Source organism: Theobroma cacao, chromosome 3 (assembly GCF_053813885.1).
Source record: "Theobroma cacao isolate CCN51 chromosome 3, ASM5381388v1, whole genome shotgun sequence".
NCBI lineage: Eukaryota > Viridiplantae > Streptophyta > Magnoliopsida > Malvales > Malvaceae > Theobroma > Theobroma cacao.
Genome location: NC_142641.1, coordinates 35,227,964 through 35,255,120, shown reverse-complemented (window position 1 = coordinate 35,255,120; position 27,157 = coordinate 35,227,964). Strand labels below are relative to the sequence as shown.

Sequence of the window (27,157 nt, the reverse complement as noted above, 5' to 3'; positions counted from 1 at the left end):
TCTTTTGAAAGGGAAACTCACTGTCTGAAATAAACCAGCAATATGGCCGCCCGGCCGGCCTGAGCGATGATTTAGTCTTGTTTCAAGGGGTTATCACTGTTGCAAGTATAATGGTTATTGGACTGCAGCATTTGGAACACTTGAATTTAATAATTCCTCATTGATTTACCTATGCGCTTAACTTCACTTGAGACAGCTCTTTGCTTCATCCTGGGCACGAGGATGACAGGATGGGACAATAAAGTGAGAGAGATTGATTGTTAATCCTATACTTTATGACTCTTGCGGAGCTTAGACAAACAAAGAAGCAGAAGAGAGAATTGGGAGCTTTCTCTATTTATCTGGCTGTTGTCAACAAAGGTAGAGTTCTTGCAAACAGAAATGCAACTTCTAAGATCAGCCATGACCCATGACTACTGTCGCTTATGAGTGAAACTAAATCTTTGAATAAGGAAATATGTAAAATAATAGAGGATTAGATTTCCTCATGTGAAAGCTTCTAAACTCGAGGCGGCCATCCCATTAGAGCAGACAATAAAATGACTACCACAAAAGAGATTTTTCAATAATTGTATTAAGACTAGTACAAGAAAAAATTATAATAACTCTGGCTAGATATTATTTTAAAGTGAGGAATTATTCCATATTCCCTCTTATTCAAACTTTCATTTGCGGTCCACATGGCCAGTTTGTGATACAACAGTTATGCATCCATATGATTCTGCCGAAAATTGTTTTCAGATCACAATAGAGTTAAGACCAGGTACACCTGAACAATTTGCAACATTTTGGAGCCTAACTAAGCAACAATTGACCCAATTAGGACCTTGACTAATCATCGCTTGTCACGGGTGTGGCCAAATTTTAGGCACTCCCCATGCTAGCCTTAAGACTAACAAACAAAAGTATTTTTAGGTTAAAATACAAAAAAGTCTATGATTATATGCCTTTTTACAATTAAACCTTTGCATGTTTATTATACCCAACTAAGCCATTTTTCTTTTAATTGTACCATGTCACAATATGCAAGTATGAGAACTTGATCATCTTGATGTAAACACGAAGTCATCACTAAATTTTTTCCGTCTTAGTATGATTAATAACCTATTTAAGTCTATCCTTTATAATGAAATTTTAAACTTAATTTAGATTCATTAAAAATAATAGATTCTGATCTGCAAAACAAATTCAAATTTGAGAGTACAGTTTTGCTATGGAAATGATATTAGCACTCTAAAGACCAATATCAATTAATAATATTATCTTATTTTAGTTTTAATTAATATTAATCCTTAATTTTATATTTGTTTATATTTCTTTCAATTACTACTTATTTTACCCATAAATACCAATATCATTAGAGATCGAAATTTGTTATCATATATAGTTTACCTAAAAGGTGCCTTCATTTTAACTCTTTCCTTTTTTCCCATTATTAATAAATATTGAAGATTTTTTTTATTTTCCCGACCAAATACTCCTGTGGGATTTAAAAAAATTTTTCTCACATCAAGGTATTCAAGGAAACACACTTATTAGAGCTCTGTCATGGGATTCATTGAATTTTATGAAAAGAGTTTTGATTTTGTCCTTTATTTTTTTTTCATCTTTTAATTTTTTTCGCGTCTTCTATTTTCAATTGATTAATTCAATGAAATCGATTATGTTGGAAACTTTTTTAAATTCTCTTAACACTTTGGCGAAATGTAAAAATATTTCCTTACCTAGATAAGTTTCAAGAAGTTTGTGTTTATAATTTCATTAAAAAATCACATCATCGAGAATTTTTATTTATTAGCCAAATTAACATTTTCGATACACATGATGCAAACATGAGATGGATGATGCCATTTTCACTTTTATTAAATAGAAAATTAAAATTTATGTTGAACACTTCGGTGAAATCTAAATATATTTCCTCACTTACAAAATTTTTTAAAAATTTGTCTTTGTAATTTTTTTGAGAAAATCTTATCGTCGAAAATTTTTATTCATAAGAATCAATATCTCAAATAAATGCAATACAATAAAGAACTAATGACGATGACATAAAAAATTATCTTTTTTATCACTTTTTTGGGGAAACTATATTTTTCTTTTTATTTATTATTATTTTTTAAAATCCTATTTTCTATTATTCTTTTACTAACATGTCTGATCTAACTTTAATCCTTTATTTTATTATTAGTATTAATTTGAATTAATTTAAGTATTGCAATTAATTTTTGGAGAGAGAATGTACCACTAGAGAGAGAAAGAAAGGGGAGAAAATGTGGCCTTTTTGTTGCTAGGATTAGGGTTTACTATTTATAGGGGCAACTAAATGGTTTTTGGTGCCAATTAAAGGAAGGGAAAATAACGAAAGAAGAGAAGAAGCGGGTCGGCTTGACCCAACCAAATCCAGACAAGCCCTTAACCTGCAGTTCAAGAGTGTGCAACAGCCCAAAGGATTTAGGCCCAACTAAGTGGGTCCATTGAGGTATATTTTAGGCTTATCTTTAAATTTACTAGAATTCCAGTTATTGTGTTTGATATTTTATAGTGCTAAATTATTTAATAACAATAAATGATTAATGGAATTGTATTTGAAATATGTAGCGACATAGTTTAAATTAATTTTCTAAATATTTTCCCAAAAAAAAAGTAATAAAAAAATATTTATGTCCTCATCATTCATTCTTTATCGTATTGCATTAATTTGAGATATTAATTGTTAAAAGTAAATGAAAATTTCAGATGATGATATTTTCTTGAGGAAATTGTAGACATAAATTTCTTGAGAAATTCTCTAGTGAAAAAATATTTCTAGATTCCATCAAAGTGTTGGAGAATTTAGAAAAATTCCCAACACAAAGATTTTTTTTTCTATTTAATAAAATTAAAAAATTGCATCATTCGTTCAATGTTTGCATCATATGCATAGAAAATGTTAATTCAGCTAATACGTGAAAATCTCCAATGATGAGATTTTTTAAGAAAATTAGAGATAAATTTCTTGAAAATTCTTGTGAGGAAATAATTCTAAATTTCATCAAAACTTTGGGAGAATTTAGAAGAGTTTCCAATATAATGGATTTCATTTATTTAATAAAATCGATAACTGATTCATAAATAATAAGAACATAAACGAAATTCAAAAAATATAATAAAAATTAAAAATGAAAAAAAGTATCAAGTTTAAAATCAAGATCTCTTTTCATAAAATACCGAATGAATCAGATGATAAATTCTTTTCAATGAAATAAGCATGTTTTCTTAAATACTCTCGAGTTAAGGAAAATTGTTCTAAGTCCCACCAAAGTGTTGGAAATGCTCAAGAAAAACTCTTCTATATTTATTAATAATGGAAAAAAAGAAAAAGAAATATTGAAAGAAAAAGCAAAAAAAATAAATAATAATTATGAAAATATAAAATTAAAAATTAAAAAATTATTAATTAAACTATAAGAGGATAACACATGATTAAATGGTATTATTCTTTGAACGATTGTTGCAAGGTGCTAATATCTTCCCCACGTGTAAACATAATCTCAAACTTTAATTTTTTTTGCAAATTGCAAACTATCCTTTCTAATAAACTTAAGTCAAGTTTAAAATTTCATTAAAAATGATAGATTCAAGTAAATGGTCAATTACACTTAAAAAAAAATGACAACTTTCTTTTTACATCAAGTGGTTGAGTTCTTGAACTTACGCGTTGCAACATACCTAATTGAGCCCATGCTTTACTCAATTAAGCTCTTATCCTGTAATGGAAATGTAATAGATGTTATTTTCAGTGACATCTATCACTAGCGGTTCACATAGAACCTATGTGACATGTTGATTAAATATAAAATTGATATGTGAAATGTCACGTCAATAATTACAATCAAAATTAATGACATGATGTGTCACGTTAGTAATTTTTATTGTGTCTAATTAATATATCTCGTCAGATTTTACATATATAAGAAGTGACCATTGTCATTAAAAATAAAATCGATTATATTTCTATTACGAGATAAAAGTTCAATTGAATAAATTAAAAGCATAAATGTAAATAAAAAAATTTTATTAAATACAATAAAAATATAGAAAATCAATTATAAATCCTTATACAAATGCGACTTATTTATTTTATATCAACTAGACCACCTCACATGGCGGATACCCAGAAATTAATATATTTTAAAAAAAATTAGAGAGGTAATCAATATTAATTTTGATAGCTACTATAGCCTAATGGTAAGTCAATCATTGCAAAAGTTTGCCATCTTATTGTTATGGTTGGTAATAGTTTACAATACTGGTGGATTTATTTAATCTATATGAAGAAAGAAATTTTTTTTTTAAAATAAACTTGGTGTATCAAATATTTGATATTGGTGACAAATTATTTTAGCCTTAACAAATACAATTAATTTAATTGTGAAAATTTGGTTTGTTTAACAAGTGAAAAGTTAATAGTTGTTCACAAAAATTAGTTACATTTAATCATTGTTAAAATGTTATATTTGTTCACCAAGAGTATCCTTATCAAAAACATGTGTTCTCATCAAGCCTAGAAAAAAACTCTTCTATGGTATATTAGCCTTTAAACTCTTCTTGTCTTTTTTTTTTTTTGAAAGGCAAGTCTTCTTGTCTTCTTATTCTCAATTTTCCAGTACTCAGCACAAATCAAACAACAGATATCTGATATATATGCACCAGCAAGGGGCCCCAAATGCTAGCAAGTAGCAAGGTTCCATCCAGTGTGCTTCATTCTCTTTTTGGGTGCTTCATATATTGCTAATTGATGTGCACTAACCAACCCATTGGGATATTGAGTCAAACTTTTGATTCTCACACTCATTTTTCCACGAAAAGTGAGCACCACGAGCGGGGAAAAAGAAAAAGCAAGTGGAAGAGCAAAGACCTAAAGCATAGCCATCGATGGGGAAATTATTCATATTGACTACGAAATTGGAAGGAAGGAACGAGATGGAAATAAAGATGGAGACAAAGTTTTTCAAGTCACGAGGAAGGTAACCAACCCACAACTTGCAAATAGTCTTAGATTTGACAGCGGAAACTCATCTCTCAGCCATCTGCCTCTTTTGGTCAAAACATGGGTCCGATACATGCACTGCCAGGTCGTCCGTTTTCCCAGCCGCCACGTCTCGCTTTGAATTGCTTAGCCTCAGGGTGACGTCATGACTTTGGATTTTATTTTCTCTTTAACTCTTTTTTTTTTGTTGATTTGTATTTAGTGATTAAATTATTGTATTTGATAAAAATTTAATGATTTTACGTAACCATGTTGTAATTTTCATCTGTATAAAAAAATATTAAGAGTGATCATTATCTTAAGGAATGATCTAATTTTCATCTAATACTATGAATATAAATTGGCTTATTTAGAGTGATTAGTCATTGATAATTGATCGTCTAATATTATTATAAAATAAATTTTTTTTAATAAAACAGTGTAACAAATTCATAAATATTAAAAAAATTTCATACATTCATGTTACATAGCACCATATTTCATCTATTATTAGATTTTTTTTATTTTTAAAATTTTAACGTTTTAGTTACTGTTGTTGACAACCTTCTTATTTATTCAGTTATCATTTGTAAAGGAATGAACTTTTTAATAACATATTTTTTATTAATTTATCGTTTGAATTGAAAAAACATTTTAAATAACTCTTTAACTTAAACAATCAAGTTTAAAAATGTATTTTTTTGCCGATTCAACTCTTACGATTCACAAATACTTAACTTATTATGTATATAATAATCATTAATTTGGAATCCTCTAAAAAATTAACCTTATGATCCAAAAAAATATTAATCTTTAAAAAAATTTGTCGATTCATGAATAACTTTGGATTGTTTATAAAAAAAAATAAAAATATAGATACTATTTTGTTTGTCGTCTTCTTGGAAATCAGTTAAAATTAAAATGCAGAAAATAAACAGAGGAAAGAAAGAAGTTGATAAGAGAAGAAAAAGGTGCGGCACCTTTGTGCTGCCCAAGGAAAGAAGAGACAGATCATAAGGAGGGGACCTGCTTTTGTTGTTCCTTTTAATATTTGGCTGGGACAATGAAAGGAAGACGTTTGGGACGGATGGAATGGCCTTGGCCTGATCTGATTCAGTTTCTTATTCCCAAATTAATGGTGAGAGTTGAGTGAATGAAGCAGCTGCCAAACCACATGCGTACTTTATGTTAAATTTGATAATTTTAAACACGACATGAGAAGACACGAATTAAATAAATTTTTAATTTAGTGTTAACGTGTTTCGTGTCTAATCGTTTCGTATCTTAACGTATTTGACACGACAAACACGTTTAAACATATTTACTTAATCGTGTTATCGTATTTAATCATATTATCGTATTTAATCGTGTTTAAACGTGTATACGTAACACATTTATTAACTTATTAAAAATCAATAGTTAAAAACTATTTTAATCTTATATAAATAATTTTAAATAATTATTTTAATAAGTTTTTTTAATTTTATAAAGGATATAATGTAATTATACATGCTCAATCCGAATTTTTATAATTATAGATTTTAAATTTAAATAATAAAATTATATTTAATTGTGAATATTTTTATTTAATCGTGTTAAACGTGTTAATCGTGTTAAACGTGTTATTAATCGTGTTGTGTCGTATATTAATACGTTTAATAAATATGTTAATCGTATCGTGTCGTGTTACACGTGTATTAAATGTGTACGTGTATATGTTTCAAATTTAAGACACGAATGTTAAACGTGTTGTATTCGTGTTTAATCTTAACGTGTTTCGTGTCTAATCGTGTTTGACACGTTTACGACACGTTAACACGAATTGCCAAGTCTACTTCCTGCGAGCTTGACCAGTTTTACAACAGTATATGTGTGCACCAGACCGGTCTCAATGGGAGGCTTCCAACAAGTCAGTTTTTTGTTTAAACAATAACAGATTTAGCAACTTCCAGAGTTTTTTATACAATTTACTTTCTCTTTTTCACTTGCCAACTTGGTAAGATTACATTTAGTATCCCTAAAATGTAAAAATAAGTTGACGAAAGAAAAATCTTTTTTTTGAAAAATATTTTAGAAAAAAGTTTACTATTTTTTATTATTTAAATAAATAATCGAAAACATTTTTCGTAGGTAAATGTCTTATTATTTTGAAGGAAATAAAATGAAATTATTTTGAAGGAAATAAAATGAAATTATTTTGAAATCTTATTATTTTGAAAAAAATAAAAAGTGAATATGCAAATCATGTTGTTTTGAGAGTTTTAGGTCATAGTGTTTTATTATTTTGAAAAAGATAAAAGAATGCGATGACATAATGACTTAAGGCTTTAGGGTAGAATTTTTTTTTAATAAGAGTTTTTTTTAATGAGTGGGATTTGTTTTGCGCCCCTTAAAGGTATAAGAAAATTTTCAAAATAATGGATCTTTTACCCATTAACCTATAAAATTTATTCCTTTAAAATTTTATTTTCAATTATCCAAAATTTATTATGTCTTGAAAATGTCCTCCAACAAAAGGTTTTACTTTTAGAAAAACAAACCTGAGATGGATATAAAACATTTGTCAAGGAATATAAAATGTTTTCATAAAAGATTTTCAATATTTTGTAGGGGAGAATTTTTATGAATATAAAATATTTTACAGATAAGAGTATAAAACATTTTTCATTTATCTTTTTGGATAATCTCAATTAAAAAAATTATTTGTTACAGATTTTATAAAGTAATAAAATGATAAAATATTTTTTTTCTTTTTTAACTCTTTATTTATTATTTGTTTCTCAACAAAATTTTTAATTATTTTTATTCAATTATTTCAATAAAATCATATCATTGTAATTATTTTTACTTAGATACTACAATATTTAATATCACACAAAATAATTAAGGTCAATTAAAGAAAAAACTATATAAAATAGGAAATAAGTTTTTCACCTTTGAAAATCTTTTTTTAATTTTTAATTTATGATTAATTGACTTATTAAATTAACTATTATAATAATATGATGAGAAACAAACAAATAAATAAAAGGTTAAATATTATTCAAATATAATATTTTTAATGTTAAAAAATGTTTTGGATGTAGTACATAATTAATGTATATTAATATTTTTATGGTGTTATGGTAAAAAATTATTGAAGATAAATAAGGATGAAAAATAATTCAACTAATTGAATATACTTTTGCAATTTATAAAAATAACAAAAATCATTAAAATTTTCAATAAAATATTTTTCTTCAACAAATTATTTTGCTGTTACCAAAGCAGAGCCTAAATTTTCAAATGGAAAGCCCAAATATCTGAGCCTAATGTCGTGATTGAAAATTTATTATTGCAAGAATTTATATCCTCTAACCAATTATAGGACTGTCAAAAAAATCCTTGGACCCCACAGATTAGGGCATAATATGAAGTCCTTTTCCAAGAAAGAAGAAGAAAATGGAATTTAGAACTCTCAAGGGGCTGCAAAGGTTTCGTTTCGAAACGGAGGCAGCATTTGCGTGTTAGCTCGGGTTCGTTTCGCGCCTGCTTGCATCCTTTTACAGGTTGTTTTGGTGGTGTTCCTTTGCTCTGCTTCTCTCCATATCTTTTATTTAACAAAGGGCTCTGCATGTCCACCCATTAACACGCTCTTTTTTTTTGTTCTCTCTCTCAGTTTGACCCGCTCGTCAAGGCCTTCTCTCTCTCTCTCTCTCTCTCTCTCTCTCTTATGGAATTCTCTGCTACCATCGCCATGAAAGCTTCTTCTTCGTCTTCATCTTTTTTTTCTATCTCCCAAACCCAGATTTCTAACCCAAAATCACTTCTTTTCAACTTCCATAAAACACCCAGAACCAATCAAAAATCCTTATTTAAGTCTCTCAAATGTATCCAATCTCCACCTCCTGGTTCACCTCCTTCAAAGCCCATTTCTTTTTCCTGCTCTGCTGTCACCCTGTCTCCCTCACAGACCGCTCATCTCCCTCCACGTAAACTCTCCAGCCTTCTCTCCGAATTCCAATCCCTTTTAGAGCCTCTCGACCGTGTCAAGCGTCTCCTTCACTATGCTTCTCTCCTCCCTACTCTCCCAGCTTCTTCTCGCACCGACTCGAACCGGGTCATGGGCTGCACGGCCCGAGTTTGGCTCGAAGTCCAGATGGACTCTGAGGGGAAGATGAGATTTTGGGCCGACAGCGATTCGGAGATCACGAAAGGATTCTGCGCATGTTTGGTTTCGGTTCTTGATGGGGCGGCGCCAGAGGAAGTGCTGGGATTGAAAACAGAGGACTTGGCGGCGCTTAACGTGGGACTGCCTGGTGGGGCAAGGTCTCGTGTGAACACGTGGCATAATGTGTTGGTTAGTATGCAGAAGCGAACCAGGTCCTTGGTTTCTCAAAAGGAAGGGAAGGCCCCTTTTGAACCGTTTCCTTCGTTGGTGATCACGGCTGAGGCTGTTCAGCCAAAAGGAACCTATGCCGAGGCTCAGGTTAGTTCTTTGCTGATTTTCGCACCCCCGTTTTTTTTTTAGTTTGTCATTTGGGTGATACTATTATCTTTTCAGGATTTTATTTTCCTGGTGGTATTAAGATCCTAAGTTTCAATTCTAGTTGAATTGCAGGCAAGATATTTGTTCCCTGATAAGTTAAAGGTGAAAGAACTTGTCAATGTTCTGAAAGAGAAGAAAATTGGTGTCGTTGCTCACTTTTACATGGATCCTGAAGTGCAAGGCATCTTAACTGCTGCTCAGAAGGATTGGCCTCACATCCATATATCTGACTCGTTAGTCATGGCAGATACAGCTGTCAAGATGGCAAAAGCTGGATGTAAATTCATAACCGTTTTGGGTGTAGATTTTATGTCAGAAAATGTGCGTGCGATTCTTGATCAAGCTGGCTTTGGAGAGGTATACTATTTCCTTTACTCTTTCTCTTCTCGTTTACTTTTCATTTTTTTTAAGAATTAAATGCAAAGTACTTATAAGAGAAGATAATACCTTGCAAAACTAGAAGAGCACGAATTAAACACTAGGATGGTCATATGATAGGGAAGTTATGTTGAGAAAGCTTTCTAATGAGAATTAATCTATAGATATTTAAACTTTACAGCTGGGAGTATTCTCTTGTTTGGGACCTAAATAGTACAATTTAAAGCTGTATGATCTAAAATTTTATGATACGCACTAAATGCAAGACAAAAAATTGAAGTATGGTACTGTTGTTTTTCTTTGGCACATGGCATGCTTTATCTGGCATTGAGCTGAATGTATCCTGTTTTCAGCTTAGAAGCACTAATGCTGTTCATGGATTTGTTTCTTTGTATAATGTAATTGCAGGTTGGTGTCTACAGGATGTCAAATGAACGCATAGGTTGTTCTTTGGCTGATGCTGCTGCTACGCCTGATTATATGAACTATCTCAAGGCAGCTTCTAACTCACTTCCTTCTTTGCACGTTATTTACATTAATACTTCACTAGAAACAAAAGCTTATGCTCATGAGCTTGTACCTACAGTCACTTGTACTTCTTCAAATGTTGTGCAAACCATTCTGCAGGTGGGTAGTATTCCGAGCATCATTTTCTTTTCTGCTGCTTCCTCATAGTGCTTTAATTTCAGTCTTAAGGTATTTGTTCTTAGTTCACCGCTCTTGGTTTCCACAGGCTTTTACTCAAATCCCAGACTTAAACATATGGTATGGGCCCGATTCCTATATGGGTGCTAATATAAAAGAGTTGTTCGAGCAGATGACTTTGATGTCTGATGAGGAAATTGCTGAATTATACCCAGAACATAATAGAGACTCAATTAAATCACTGCTACCTCGCCTGCACTATTATGAGGTATATTATTCTTTAGTCTTTTGGGAACTGAGATGAATTAGAGTTTGTTTCTATGGTGAGTCACACAGTGTACTATGTATGTCCGAGTATCAACTTTGGTGATGATGTTATGTCTTTATGCATCTATAGCAGCCCGGTTTTTGCATTTCGGTTGTTGTTAATTTTATTTATCACAATTTAAGATTGCAAGGAACCTGTTTTTTTTTTTAAAAAAAGAAAACTTTTTGGTCATTTTTGTTTTGAAGCATGTGGGGATTCATCTGATTGTTGGCACCATTTATAAATCGTTTATTGCAATATTTTAAGTAGGTAATAAACATAGGAATTACCTGAACAATGAATGAATCGTTTGAATCCATTTATTTCTATGAATTTATCTACAAGCTGAAATATGCTTGGAAATAGTTTATCTTATGACATGGCTACTATTATCAACAAACCTGTCTCAATATTCCTTAACCACATGTGATTTGCATTTCTCTGACACTTTCTGATCAGCAGGCAGAGTGTATACTATAGCAATCATATCAGGATTCAGGAATTATTTTACTTTCCTAATTTTCCCTTCTTTTAGGTTTCGCTCAGACTTCCATCTTGTTTTTTTTTTCATTGCAATCAAACATGAATTTCATGGAATATCTATCTCTCTGCCTTATCAAATATATGGCACTGCATATCAAGTTCAAGCAGTTGCATCATGAAACATGCAAAATGGAAGAAGTATGATTGCCAGAGACATTTTGGTGAAATGCACTGGAAGGGGGAATGTACATCCTTCTGCCTTGGTGTACTTATCTTGAGCTGTGCATTTGGCCCTGAAAACTTATATTGTAGTTTGTTGCTTTGGCTAAAACTGTTTCTCTGTTATTTCTGCGTTTATGTATAATTGCTGCAACACTTCTGCTGAGATCTTTGCATAGCTGTCTCTCCTATCTTTTATTACTGTATTTTCCCTTTATCATATCTTGCATTTGCAGCTTTGGAGGTACAACTACTTAGCTTTTTATTGCTGACTTAGTGACATTTTTCCATCAGGATGGAACATGTATTGTTCATCACCTTTTTGGACATGAGGTTGTAGAGAAGATAAATGAAATGTACTGTGATGCATTTCTAACAGCACATTTTGAGGTTCCTGGAGAAATGTTCTCTTTGGCAATGGAAGCCAAGAGAAGAGGAATGGGTGTTGTAGGCTCCACTCAAAACATATTGGATTTTATAAAACAAAGGGTTCAGGAGGCATTAGATAGAAATGTTGATGACCACCTCCAATTTGTCTTGGGTACAGAATCAGGAATGGTGACTGCAATTGTTGCAGCTGTTCGCAGTTTGTTAGATTCTTCAAAGTCAACTTCTACAGCAAAAATCAATGTTGAAATTGTCTTTCCAGTCTCATCTGATTCAATGACAAAAACATCTACGAGCTCATCCCCTGTTATTGAATCAGTTAAAATGGGTGATGTTATACTCCCTGTTGTACCTGGAGTTGCAAGTGGGGAGGGATGTTCTATTCATGGCGGTTGTGCATCTTGTCCGTACATGAAGGTTAGCATGTTCTTATATATGTTAGCACAGTCCTTTATAAATTTCATTTGCTGATTATTGTCTTCTCAATCAATTTAGGCTGCCTGCTGATGTCTTGAACTGTATGCACACTTTCTGAAGTTGCATAGTAATTATAGGATGTGCAAGTTGTTCAGTAATTGAAAAGAACAGTGTGAAAATGAAATTCAGTGAAGCAGTAGTTTTTTCTCATGTCTAACATTTGGATCAAACAGGAAAAGTTATGAAATAATGTTTCTGAAGTTAAGATTTTGTTATAGCCAGACCAAAATGCATCATGTACTTCAGCTGCTAGCAGCTACTATGAGGTTGTAGAATCATTGAGAAATCCTTAAGTATGCTAATTTTGGGAACATAAATTTGAGAAACTGGATTTTATTTTGTTTGTTACATAAATTGTAAGGATGAATGCGGCTATTATATGTGAACTAGTTAAAATTCGATTCACCTATGTATTTAAGAGAGTATAAGAAGATAAATATCAAATTACCATTTCATTTAGGTATTTGAAATTCACCACTAAATAGAGATTTAGCAAATTTATGAATTTGAAAATATAGTGATGTTTTTATGAGTTCTATCTGTCACAAAATTTATACTAAATATGAAATCCATATCACATCTTCCAAAATCAAGTTCCCAAATACAACTTAAATTAGTAATCTTGATTCTTGCTGTTTAGTGTTGTGTTTGATTTGCTCAGCATTGTTCTATGCTTTTGCCTAACTAAGTTTGATATCATGATCATGTTTTATCACATGCTTGAGTTGTCTAGAATGACCGGTTCATCTGATCTCTTTTTAATTAATTTATCCATGTTCCATAGAGAAGCCACTATTTTGCTATTGGTTATGGTAAAAAGTAGTGAACCTTGATATGTTAATGTGGTAGCATAATTTTTGTTACCTATTCTCTGTCTGAAATGTTTATTACTTTATCAATTGAATTTATTTTTGTAATAACGGATGAGGGTTTTAGATTTTGGTTGCTCTCGTAATGCCTTACCTTGGTGTGACATGGCACCTATGCTGACCACCATTTAATGTCTTCAAATTCTGTTTAATTCCCCCAGGCTTGTGTATTAATGTTTTTGATCCTTTTTTTTAAAAAAATAAAGAAGTTAAGCTTCTCATATTTGATTAACTCTCATCTGCCAGATGAATTCTCTTACCTCACTACTAAAAATTTGCCACCAATTGCCTGATGAAAGAGATATCCTTGAGGCATATGAAGCTGAACGGTTCAAGTTGCAAACCCCTCAAGGAAAAAATATTGCAGATGTTGGATGTGAGCCTATATTGCATATGAGACACTTTCAGGTTAGTATTCTCTTTCTTTTTTTGATTATTGAAGAAGCGGGAATAATTTGTTACATGAAAGAACTGTGCAAATGCAACAGAAGGATGGAACTTCAATTTTCTGGGTTTCCTTTTTGTGAGATTCGGTGATTCTTATTTTGCAGGCCAAGAAAGAATTGCCAGAGAAGCTTGTCTACCAGGTTCTTGGTCCACATGGTAATGGAAAGTCACTGTCTATAAGCTGAGCCGGTCCAGGAATGCAAGCTGGTTTTGGTCTAAACGTGTTTTCCTCCAAGCAGATTTGGTTTGGATAGGGATATTGCTCCATCAGAGAGTCTTCACAGCCCCCTCTCTCGCTGTCCTCCAAGTTGCTAATTATAATAGTCAATGTAGGTCAGTGCTAGTTTTATAGGAAATCAAAGTGGATTCAGTCCTGATTTGTTTTATAGGCATTGTATAGCTATTACTTCTACAGGGAAGAAATCATCTTCAAGAAGACTTGAATTCTTAAGAATAGCGTACACCACGACTTGAATTCCAATTCTATACAAGAAAGTAACCCTCAAGTTTAGTTTTCTCCAACTCACTTTTTGGTTGTAAACGAAAATGTCCGCCGCCATTTCCATCTGAAAAAACTACATAAAATCATTCTTGAACTTGGATGTATCCTTCAAATGGCATACGGGGCCTGTGATTACCCCTTTTTCTCTTCTTTTCCTATGACTGATAACCTCGTCCCTTGGATTGCTTTCCTTTTCTCACTCCAAGCCAATCCAAGCATCTAAAGTTACTGTTATGATTTCAGCTTTGAATTTTCTAGTTGGTTTTCCGCACTTCCAAGTTCCTTCATAAAAGAAACATTGCTTCATCATTATTACAATGACAGCATCAATCTCAATTTTATAATTTTTAATCATAACAAAAACTTGTTACTATATAATAAAGAAAAAAAATTGGTCTGGTCCTAAAAAAAATGTAAAATTTTTTTATTTTCTATTACGTTTAATCAGTATTTTTATTTTCAAGATATTTTTTATGTATTATAGCTATAAAATATTAATATAATGCGATTTACTTATACTACATGCTTCAAATTTTCATTATATTGAAGAAAAATTATTCCTATTTTTGTTAATGATATACATTTTTTACTTTGTGATATTTTTAACTATATACCTTCAAGCTATTGTAAAATTAAAAAATATGTTTTTTTAACTTAAATAGTAGTTTATACAATATCAACTATTTTCTCAATTAAGCTTTTTACTCTTGAATGTGTGCAAATGAGTTCTTAAACTTTGATTTATATCCAAATAAATCCTTAACCTTAAGCAATAATCTTAATGAAAAATTAATTATCATTAAAGTTGAAATTTTATATTTACATGATATATGATTTGATTAACTCGTATGATCGCGTATTTTCTGTATAAATTATGCCAATCAATTAAATTATATGTCATGTGGGTATAAAATTTTTTTTATATTGGATATAATGGTTAATTTTTCATTAAAATTAAAAGCTCATTGAATACAAATCAAAATTTAAAAATTAATTTGAATACAATGAAAGACAAGAGATTTAGTCCAAAAAATAATAGACCTTTTATTATTATTATTATTCTTTTGTAGACTTGCGCTAACTGGATTTTGTTAGCAAGACAAAGAAAAACCACAAGTTCTGCTGTTTCTTTGTGAACGATCTTAGAGAGCTGCCTAAAAGTCTAAGGAAAATCTATGTTCAATTATAGTGGTTGACTGTACGCATAGAAGACTGATGATAAAACTTTTTAAATTATTTTTATTATCTGATACTAATATATATATATATATATATATATATATATCTATATATAGTCAATTACTTTGGCAAATACGTATTAATCCCTTCTTAATACAACAAATATATTTAAAACTGAAGACAGGATTTGGAAAAGGCTAATAAATAAACCTTGGTTAATATATGTCCTGCAGATGATTGAAAGCCTGTAAAATTCATCACCAATATTATTTTTTATTCCGTATTCTGACAGCAATTTGTGTCTTATGTCTTATCCACGTATTTCTTCATTATTGGAAAGCGGAAAAGTACTTCACACCCCACGTCAAAAACCCTCTCCAATCCAAATCCATCACTTCTCAGATTTTCAGTCACAGTCTACGGACATCTGTTGGAGGTTTCGGTTCTCCACAGAATTGTAACGAAAACAAGGTACGTCCTTAAGAACTCCCTGCAGTCTCTCCCTTCTTTCTTTTTGTTGCATATTGTTTGATCTGCTGTTGAATCATAGCTTTGTTTTAGAGTTTTATTTTTACGGTTTGTGGGCTTTTGATACTTAGCTTGATATCTCTTTGGTCCTCTCTTGACATCCGGAATAACGGCTGCACATGTTTCACGTTTCGCTTGTTTTTCTCAGCCGATCTGGGAAACCAATATTTTCTTGTTTAAGAAGCCAGAGAGAGGAGTCTGTTAACTGTTGAATTATTTTCCCAATCTTTGTCTCGTATGTAGGATTTTCTGTTAGTTTTGATCTGGGATTTTGAGGTCTGGTATGAACTCAATCGGGTGGAGTTGTTGACTTGTTTCGATGAATCATAGTACTGTACGATGTTAATTTTTACTCGTAGAATCTGCCCCGCATTAAAATTCCCACCTCCCCTAAACATTCACCCACCAAACTGACACAAAGGTAGAAACTAGTTACTTCTGTGAATGATAAGCTTCCTGCTTGGTTTATTAAACAACCTAGGCACAATGTCGCAAGTCCTTGACTGAAAACCCGCTGGACTTCCACAAAAAAGAAAAATTTACCCAAAAAAACAGACGGTGGAGTGGTGGAAGTGGCAATGGATTCCTCTGAGCATAGGCCATATGTTCTGCTTTAAAAAATCATATGCAAATTAATAATTTAAGATCCTGCAGTGTGCCATCATTTAACACCGAGCTTCTTATCTTAACTGGTGGTTCGTTCACGCTCCTGCCTAGTTATTCTTTCGCTCTCTATATCAATCCACTCTTCATGAATGGTCAAGTTTACTGCTAAATGTGGAAGACACTGGAGATTTTCATTTTTCTAAACAGGGTGAGAATTGTTCATAAATAAGTGGTGGAATGAGTAAGGAACTTGGGACCATGATGCTGATTAGAGTGAAAATTCACAGGATAATTATTTAGAAGATAACCTAGAAGATGATGCAAAGCTATATAGGAACAAATCTTGAGGCAGAGAACCTTAGTGCTTATGTTTTAGGCTTTAGGGTAGCAACATATTTAATTTAGACATGTATGTTAACATAAAGTGTAGCAATGCTGAACATAAGAAAGTATATATTAAAAAAAAGGTGAACCGATTTTTGGTTTTATTCACTTGCCAAAATGGAAGAAACATATATATGGCATCACAATCAGTTAAGGGAAAGTTAGTTGGAGAATTGAGAATGCATGGAGTAAATCTTGAGAAGAATTGGAGGCATACCCTTAGTTCGGGGTGATTTGTTCAGTCTGTGGTATACGAGACTAGGATATAGATCAAGCCTTCTTCAAATGCTCATAGTTATATACTTCTAGTCATGGCTGGCAAATTATGCTTGGAAATAATTTCCAATTTGCATAAGTTAGAATCTAGAAGGTTGAACTTGAGGAAGATTTAGAAATTTTCTCAAGCGTGACATTCTTATGAGTTTTCTTAAGATTGGCCATGTATAGACCATGCTCAATGCCTATAGCTACTTCCTTGTATCTCTACTTGTGGGATTTTGATGTTCATATGCACCTACATAAGCCTTGTTTTGTTGAATGGTTAGATTAATTAGTCTCCAAGACTTTTCCTCCATTTGCCACCAAAAGCATTTATGCTAAATAAATCCACCCTTTTAGTTAGAGCCTTTGTTGTTGCCATTTGTTCTATCGAGAGTCGTATTCTGCTACAATTGACTGAAGAAATCCAAAAGCATATGCCTAATTAGGTGCTTTGGCTGTAGTAAACCATTGTTACAGTGCGGTGTGGTAGGTTATTCTTTTAATTTTGAACATGTGCAATGAAGTTTCTGGGATGGCCAAGTGAGAACCCAAAACTGCTTCACTTAAAAATGGTTGATGAGTTTGTTTCCTATTTACATTGCTTTAGCTTTTGACAGATGGCTGTGGATTGGATAAGAATTCTCTTGTTTACTGGGTCCATTTTTGTATCACTGGTTTAATAACACGCATTACGGCTATCAAGCATAGTTCTTTTCTTTTGACATTTTTTTTCTTTATTTCCTAAAGAATCCATTTCATTACTCAATTTAACTCTGACTGAATTCTTTGGCCTCGGAAAAACTGCATAATTAATCATTGGATTTCTAATTTTATGGGATTAAGGAGTGAATTCCACATGGGTTCTGCAAATAGATTAACAAATGGGCAAGGCAGACATCCTCTATTTTCCTTTGGCGTTATCTCTGATGTCCAGTATGCTGATATCCCTGATGGCTGCTCATTCATTGGGGTTCCTCGCTATTATCGACATAGTATTCTTGTTTTGCAAAGGGCAGTCAAGAGCTGGAACAACCTCAAGAATCTTAATTTTGCTATTAATTTTGGAGATATAGTTGATGGCCGTTGTCCCAAGGATCAATCTGTAAATGCTGTGAATAAAGTAGTCGGTGAGTTTGAAAAATTTAATGGTCCCTTGTATCACATTATTGGAAATCATTGTCTTTACAATCTCCCACGGGATAAGTTACTTCCTTTATTGAAGATCCCAAATCCTCGTGGTGGTGGTCATGGCTACTATGACTTTTCACCAACACCAGAATACAGATTTGTTGTACTGGATGGCTATGATATCAGTGCAATCGGATGGCCTCATGATCATCCTAATACATTGGAGGCCTTGGAATTCCTGAGACGAAAAAACCCGAATTCAAATAAAAACAGTCCAGAGGGACTGGAAGGCCTCGATAGAAGGTTCCTTATGTTCAACGGAGCTGTTGGAAAAGAACAAATGGAATGGCTGGATGGTGTACTTCAGGATGCAACAAACTTGAAACAGAAAGTAATTGTATGTTGTCATCTGCCTCTGGATCCAAGTGCATCAGGCCAAGAAGCGCTTCTATGGAATTACGACCAAGTAATGGATGTGATTCATCGTTACAAATGTGTGAAGGTATGCCTAGCTGGGCATGATCATGAAGGAGGACATTCAATTGATTCTCATGGAATTCACCACAGAGTGCTTGAAGCTGCCTTAGAATGTCCTCCTGGTACTTTTGCATATGGGTATATAGATGTTTATGACAATATGTTATCCCTTGTTGGCACCGACAGAATGAAAAGCACCAATATCAGTTTCCATCCTTGACAAATTTGATAGAATATCAGCTCCTGGAATGCCTTCCTATTCATTCATCAAAGATGTAGTCTATGTTATGTTAAGCACCATTGACAGGAAAATGCTTGGACCTTCAAAGGTTTCAATGTAACAAGTCGGCTTTTCTTGCAAGTAGTTTGGATGAGGAATCATTGATTTTGTATCTCAAATTACACATACTAATCATTCTTTCCTGCTGCTTGTCTAGACCTCTGGTGCGCCTTATAATATAATATTGAACAGTTTTAGTCCTGGTGTTCGCCTTTAGCAATTGAGAGGGTTGGTGTTAAGGGCTAAGAAATAGGGGAAGATCCTCTCTACTAAATTTTCGGGTTTAACATTCGATTCCACACAAAAAAAAAAATAAAAATTCTTACATTAAATATATATATCAATAAAATGCATATCTCCGATTGTTTATTACAATTGATAACTTTTTACTGAAGACATTTTTAAAATTTTTCCATGATTTTAGTAAAATCCAAAAATATCTTCTAACCTAGAGAATTTTTCAAGAAAACTTATTATTACAAGAAATGAAAGAAATGGCAGTTAAGGATGCAATGATGCAATATGGATTTGGCATTTTCCTTTTTTGTTTAGTTATTGTCTTAAACTTCTTTTAAGTTTTCCTTCTATAATTTCTAATTTCTGTTACTTATTATGCAATTTTTATTATTTTAAATATAGTTACGTATTTCTATATTAATGGGGTTTACACAATACATCATCTTAAATTTTACTATTTACATTTATCATGATAATCTTAAATTTATTTAAATAATTTTATAATCTATAATTAAGTAGTAAAATTAAAATTTACTGCTATTTTATATATATTATTTTTATAATTCTTTATTTGAAATTAATTGATTAGATTAAATAATATTAGGACACACAATTAAAACCTTTCCATCCTTCTGGTAGGATTTTAACTAAGTCCTTCATCTAGGAAAGTTAATTTGGAATTACGACTATTAGCATCTTGAGCCAAAATTCCATCTTCAGTCCAATCCAAATAATATATTTTATATTACTATATATTTTATGCAAAGGTGGAGCCTCCTTAAGTGACATGGCCCCCTCAAAATTTTTAAAATTTTTTTCATAACATATGAAATTTTTAAAATTTTTATATATTTTTTAATGGCTCTTGCAAAATAATTTTTTATTTAATAATTAATATAAATAAAGAATAATAAAATGATTTCACATATCTCACTCAACTTTAAATTTTTTTATTTTTTTCAATTTATATTATTATTTTATTTATATTTGTTTATTTTTTTCATTTCTATTCTATTTGTTCATATGTTCTAAGTTCTTATAAATTTTCTTTCCCAAATTTCTACAAACCATTAATTGTATTCTTTTTCTTTCTTTTTTGTTATATCATATGTGGTATCTACCTTCTATTTGCCATGTTCTTCTTTTTATATTACTTAGATTTTATTTTCTATAATTTTAATCTTTAAAAATTAATAAATTATTATATAGTTCTCCAATATAAGTTGTAACGTTACATTGTTACCTAAAATTTTATTAATTTATCATTTTTTATTAATCCTGATTATGTAAGGAGAAATTAATTTAAGTATATTTTTTATATGCTTTACGTTTTATATTTAGTTAAAATGAAATTATCTTGAATATATAGTCTTTAAATAATTCTGATTATATAAGAAGAAATTATTAATCTTATATATCATTTTTAACTATTTATATTTTACACATTATAGTTTTATATTTACTTTCATATTTCTATTATCAATCTTTTTATTGTTGATTAAATTTAATATATTAGTTTTTTTAAAATTTTTAACCCTTATTTTTCTCTGTTTGGCCCCTCAACAAAAATTGACTAGCTCCGCCTCTGATTTTATTTTTCCCTTTTTTAAAAGCATAAATATTTTATTTTCCTATGCGTGAATATTCTATTTTTCTCTAAGCATCATCATTAAGATTCTTTTAGCATTAACTAATATAAAGTATTATTCTTTTACTAAGCTAAACACTTATTTTATTTATCATATAACTATATATATATATATATGTACACATATATATTACCCATATGTTGTCTCATAGAACTAAATATTTTGTTTTGTTTTGTTTTTTTTATAAATTTATTATTACATATATTACAAATTAATTAAATCTAACAACAAAATGAGGAATGTAAACAAATACAATATAAACAAAACATTAAGTTAATCAAACAAAAGTCGAACACACAATATCATGGATAAGAAAACCCTTTACCTAACTTGGGTTTGATTCGACCCAAATTTTGACCAAGCTTCTCCTTTAGCACGAGCTCACTTTGACTTGTTTCAAGTGGCCTAATGTTTAGAAATGCAACGCAATCACGAGCCTGCTTCTAGATCTTCAACAGAGCCCAATGAAAGGCTCAGGCTTGCTTTCAAGTTCCCTTTTGAGCAAAACACACTATTTAATGCTTTTAAAGAAACCCTTGTACAACTCAAAATGGAATCTTTCATGCCGATATCCCTTATCTCTTAAACAGCACCGTTTCACTTTTCCTAAAGGTATAAAAACCTAGTTTTCTAACCAGCTCTTTAATTTTTTCTTCTTCACCGGTGCAATTGCCCTTTTCCCTCAATCAATGGTCCCCCTCTCCAAGGCAATCGTAGCACCTATGCAACTCCCTTACTCTTTCACCTGAACACCATGTCATCTAAGTCTTCCCCCTTAAATCTAGCCTAAACATCCAAACATCGACTTTCAACAACCTAAACAAGCCTTAAACCCAAAACTATTAATAATTTCTCTTTTTTTCTTTTTCTCTCAAACTCGCAGCTTCTCTCTAATACCTCTCAACCAAACAACCAAATCTCTTCAAACATGTTTCCTTTGCTCATCTCATCGTCAACACCATTGAAGTCCTCATTGCCAAGGTCTGGTACTCATATTTTTCACCTTATTTGTCATTCAACCTAATCACTCAAAACTCCTACTCTTTCTTTCGTTTCTCCCAAATCACTCGAGAACCCTCTTGCTGAGATTAGTGCTACTCTTAGAGATATCAATCACACATTGATTGAAAATTTTAAAGTAATAGCAAAAATGTAAAACGAATTCGAGGATGAATATAAATAGTTTTCAATTTAATGTTTAGTAGCTATTGTTTTTAGGAGATGAATATGAATAGTTTTCAATTTGAATGAATATGAATAGTTTTCAATCTGAATACGTTGTCTTATTCTTTTTTCTACCGTTTTAATGCTAATTATGTTTTATAGTGTTGTTATATTTTTGCTTTGTTACTGGAAGTCGATTTCTTTGTTGAATTTAAATACAAGGTGTAAGTTCAAATGGTATGAAAGTTTAATTGGTTTGGTTAGTCTTTTGGAAATTTGGAAATTAGTGGTAGTCGAGTATTGTCATGTGAAATGTAGTGTCTTTGGCAATGGATATTTTGATCCTAGTTGCAACTTGGGTGGGTTTATGTGTCTAGGTTCTGTAAGGCAGGGTAGGAGCCAAAAAGTACCAAGCCTACTTGGTGTAACTTGTCCCGTTACCAACAAGGATGGTTTACTAGTTTTTGTACAATATATTTTTTTTAGTAATGAAACTCGACAAATTGCCTTTAAAAAAAACAATGTGAAATCGAATAAAAATAAAAGAAAAACCAATCGAATAATTTCAATATAGGACCTATAAAACATAAAATTAAATGTGCTTTTACTTTTAAAGGTTTAGTTTAAGAAGCAATCTAATATTTAAGACAAAATTATTAAATTCAAATATTTTGTGTGTATATACGTGGTTGCTTATTTGCATATTTAGAGTTCATACTTTTATAACAACAATAATAATAATAATAGTAATAATAATAGCAGTAAAGGAAGTGTCACAACCTAAGAGTTTGAACTAGTCTAGGTCCAACAAGTAGACCAAATAGCCCAAACAAATCAGTAGACTAGACAGCCCATTAGACTAATCAAAAGGCCCAGCCCACGACATAGGGTAGAAATGTCCACACACCCTTAAGAGTGTCTAATTTGATTTGAACTCTTGGATTTGCTAATGTATATCTAGGTTTAGATGTAAATTTATTAGATTAGATTAAAATTTGGATTTAATTTGAATATCATTTTTTCAAATTAAATATCTTAACTTATCTCTATCTTGTAACTTAACCTTATCTAACCAAGGGGGGCCATCAGCCTACAAATAAACCCCTTCCCCTTATTTGTAACACACATAGAAGAAACAACAAAGCATTCCATTTCTCCAAATAGCTTTCTTTCTTCTTTTTTTTCTTTAGCTTTCATTTTTGTTAATTTTGAAGCTTACTTAAGTTTTTTTTTCAGAGTTTAAAGCTGTACAAGATTGGGCTAAAGCTTTGACACGTGACAGTTAGTATCAAAGTCAAGGTTCAAGGAAGAGAAATGGCATCAGCAAAAGACCAATTTGCATCCACCCAAGAGGTAAGGGAGACTAGAGGTACAATTAAGCGAGGTAAGTCGAAAGACATGAAGTCCAATCTTGAAGGTTGAGTAGCCAGAATGGAGGTGGCTGTGAGAAAGATGAGGGACATACTAGAGGAGTTCGAGGCCAACATGGAGGAGTTAAGGGCCAAAAATGACAAGTTTCATGGAAAGTTGTAGTCAACCCTCAATAAGTTGGTGGATATGTTAAACCATCGAGACACGGCATTGGAAGAGTTGGTTGAGTTGTTACTGTAGAAGGTATAGGAGCTTAGGGACAAACTCGTCACACTAGAGGTAACCACATGAGGTGGTGTGCTAGTCACTCAGTTAGGGACTCGCTGGAAGGTGCCCAAGCCCAAGGAATTTCAAAGTAAGAAAGAAGCCAAGAAGGTGGATAATTTCTTATGAAGCTTGGAACAATACTTCAACGCTATGGGCATTGTAAAGGATGCTTTATGGATTAATTCCATAACCATGTATTTGGTGGATATCGCCTTGCTATGATGGAGACATAAGTGCGATGAGAAGCTTGAAGGAGCGACCATCAGCACTTGGACGGAGTTCCAAAGGGAGTATGTAAATGATTAAGTGCGTGACAAACTCAAAAAACTTACCCAACAAGGTGAGGTAAGAGAATATGTTAAACAATTCTCTGAATTATTGTTACAAATTAACGATATTGATGAAATGAAGCACTCTTTGCTTTTATGGATGAGCTCAAGCCATAGGCCAAGTTAGAACTCCAAAAACGAGGTGTGTAGAACATCACAAATGCCATGAGCGTGGTAAAATTGATGCTTGAGTTACACAAGTTCAACAACAAGCCTCCCACTCCCAAATCTAAGGATAAAGGTAAGAATGGGCAAGACCAAAATTGACACTCTAAAGAAGGTAATGGCAAAGGAAAAAAGGCATTCGAGAGAATGAGGAAACTAACCAAAGATGAGAAGAAAAAGCCACGATCATGCTTTCTATGTGACGATCCACATTAGGTGAAAAATTGTCCAAAAAAGGCCAAGTTAATGGCCATTGCTTAAGAGGAGGATGAACAAGACATAGAGACCATAAAGCTTGGATCCATGGTGTTGAACGCAATCAAAGCCAAACGATTCTCTCAGAAAAAGGGACTTATGTTTGCTAACATAATGGTGAACGGACAAATGTTGGAGGCTCTTGTTAACACAAAGGCTTCAAACTTATTTGTAACAAAGGGTGCTGTTAAAAAGCTAAGCTTGAAGCCCAATAGAAAGGCTAGTTTTATCAAAATGATGAATTCAAAGGAAATTCCAACCATGGGTTCAATAATAGTTAATGTACAATTAGGTGCATGGAAAGGTAAACAACCCATCGGGGTAATCCTTATGGATGGTTATGATTGTGTCATTGGCATTGGATTCCTTGATAAGATTAATGCTTTGCTTGTGCCTTTTGTAAATTACATTTGTGTGTTGGGCACCAAAGGGCAATGTGTAGTACCAGTGAAAAGAAGATGTAACTTAAATGCCAAACTACTATCGGCAATGCAACTAGTCAAGGGTGCACGACGAATTGAGGAGACATTTGTCGCAATTCTCAAGTTGGAGGATACCCTAAGGGCTTTTGTGAAGGCTTCGATTGAGGTGTTAGATGAGTTTAAGGGCGTGATATTGGCAAGTCTACCTAATAGGTTACCCCTTCAAAGGGAAATTGACCATCACATAGAGGTGGAACCAAGAGCATAATCGCCAACACGGGGCCTTTATCGGATGTCCCTCTTAGAGTTAGTTGAGTTGAGGAATTAACTAAAGTAGTTAGTTGATGTCGTATTCACTAGACCTTCCAAATCCCTATATAGTGCACCAGTGTTGTTCCGGAGTAAGCATGATGGGTCCTTGAGGTTAAGGAAGGGCAAATAGTTATTTCGGTTAGTTCGTTTTTAGATATCTAATAATTGAGCTAACCGAACTCATGTTTAAAAATAATTGAAATCAAATTGAATTTCATAAGTAATTGAACTAATCAAAATCGAATTAATTTGGTTAGTTCGGTTCGGTTTTCGAAAACCAAACTTGAGAATATTCTTTTTTTTGTTTGTATATATTTATTTATGTTGCATTTTTCATAAATCAATACTATAAAGTATTAAAAATGATGATAAAAAATTAGAATAAATAGATGGATACTCATCCAAATACTAAACAATTAAAAGTATGGATAAAAACAATAACAAATAGTTTATGATTTATTTCCCATACGAAAACCCCATTATATCCTTCTTTAAGTTCAACTAGTTTAGTTAGAAATTTTTCTAATCGAAATCGAACTGAATTAACTACCTTAACCGAATTACTAGAAAAATCAAACTAACTGAATCGAAAAAACTGAACTCACTTCGGTTCGGTTTGCATTTGCACACCACTACTTGAGGTTGTGCATCGACTACAAAGCTTTAAATAAGCTCACCATGAAAAACAAGTATCCCATACCGTTGATTGAAAACTTATTTGATCAGTTGAGAGAGGCATTATGGCTCACAAAGTTGGACTTAAGCTCAAGGTACTACCAAGTATGCATAGTATGCATAGCCAAGAGGGATGAGCCCAAGACTACATGTGTAACTCACTAGGGTTTGTATAAGTTCCTCATTATGCCATTCAAACTCACTATTTACAGCCATGTTTTGCACCTTCATGAACAAGGTATTACAACCTTTCCTTGATAAATTTATGGTTGTATACTATGATGACATTATCATTTATAGCAAAACACTAAAGGAACATGTGGTACATCTCCAACAAGTGATGGAGGCATTAAGGGAGCATGAATTGTTCGTGAAGAAGGAGAAGTACACCTTTGCCTTTAAAATGTACCTTTCTTAGGACATATTGTTGGTGGTGGACACAATCGGATGGAACCAAACAAAATGAAGGCCATATTTGATTGAGAACCTCCCACTGAGGTAATTAAACTTCGATTATTTTTATGTCATGCTAATTATTACGGGAGATTTGTCAAAAGCTACTTTTATATCATCGCGCCACTAATTGACATGTTAAGGAAGTGAAAAGCATGAGAGTGGAACACAATGAGCCAGTAAACCTTTGAGAAAGTGAAGAACACAATGTGTGAGGAGTTAATGTTAGCATTACCGAACCACACTAAATTATACAAAGTCCACATAGATGCATCAGACTTTGCCATTGGAGGAATGTTGATGCAAAAAGGACATGTAGTGGCTTTTGAGAGTCGCAAGCTCGATGAGACGAAGTAGAGGTACATAGTGCAAGAGAAAGAAATGACTGCAGTAATGCATTACCTTCGCACATAGAGACATTACCTACTCGAGACTCCGTTCATGGTAATGACAAACAATGTGGCTACATTGTACTTTTAAAACAAGAAAAAGCTCAATCCTAAGCAAGCTTGTTGGCAAGACTTTTTGCTAAGATTCGACTATCGGTTGGAGTACAAGCCCGGTAAAACAAATTTGTTGGTGGATGCACTTAGCAGGAAGGCCACATTAGTAGTTGTGATTAAAGCGTAGAGGGCGCTTGTGTCACATATCAATGGACTATCACACGATACTATGACGCAATCATTGATAAAGTACGCTAAGGATGGAAAAACTAGGCGATTTTGGGTCTAAGATGGTCTTTTATACAACAAGGGATTGAAGTTA

General features: G+C 32.3%; 2 protein-coding genes across 3 annotated transcripts; both read left to right on the top strand.

Annotated features, from left to right (window-relative positions):
* Window positions 1–8,367: 8,367 nt before the first annotated feature.
* QS (quinolinate synthase) lies at window positions 8,368–14,270 on the top strand. 2 transcript variants are annotated; one of them, XM_007037710.3, is made up of 8 exons: window positions 8,368–8,556; window positions 8,667–9,476; window positions 9,609–9,893; window positions 10,323–10,541; window positions 10,648–10,827; window positions 11,863–12,372; window positions 13,548–13,709; window positions 13,853–14,270. In XM_007037710.3, the coding sequence occupies exons 2-8, from the start codon at window positions 8,721–8,723 to the stop codon at window positions 13,931–13,933; spliced, it is 2,193 nt and encodes a 730-aa protein (XP_007037772.2). In that variant the 5' UTR covers window positions 8,368–8,556; window positions 8,667–8,720; the 3' UTR covers window positions 13,934–14,270. The 2 variants fall into 2 exon arrangements, with proteins under 2 accessions (XP_007037772.2, XP_088660680.1); XM_088804554.1 differs by having other exon boundaries at window positions 8,368–8,559.
* A 1,443-nt stretch (window positions 14,271–15,713) lies between these two features.
* LOC18604977 (manganese-dependent ADP-ribose/CDP-alcohol diphosphatase-like protein) lies at window positions 15,714–19,290 on the top strand. The gene is made up of 2 exons (XM_007037709.3): window positions 15,714–15,900; window positions 18,052–19,290. The coding sequence occupies exon 2, from the start codon at window positions 18,065–18,067 to the stop codon at window positions 19,031–19,033; it is 969 nt and encodes a 322-aa protein (XP_007037771.3). The 5' UTR covers window positions 15,714–15,900; window positions 18,052–18,064; the 3' UTR covers window positions 19,034–19,290.
* Window positions 19,291–27,157: the final 7,867 nt, after the last annotated feature.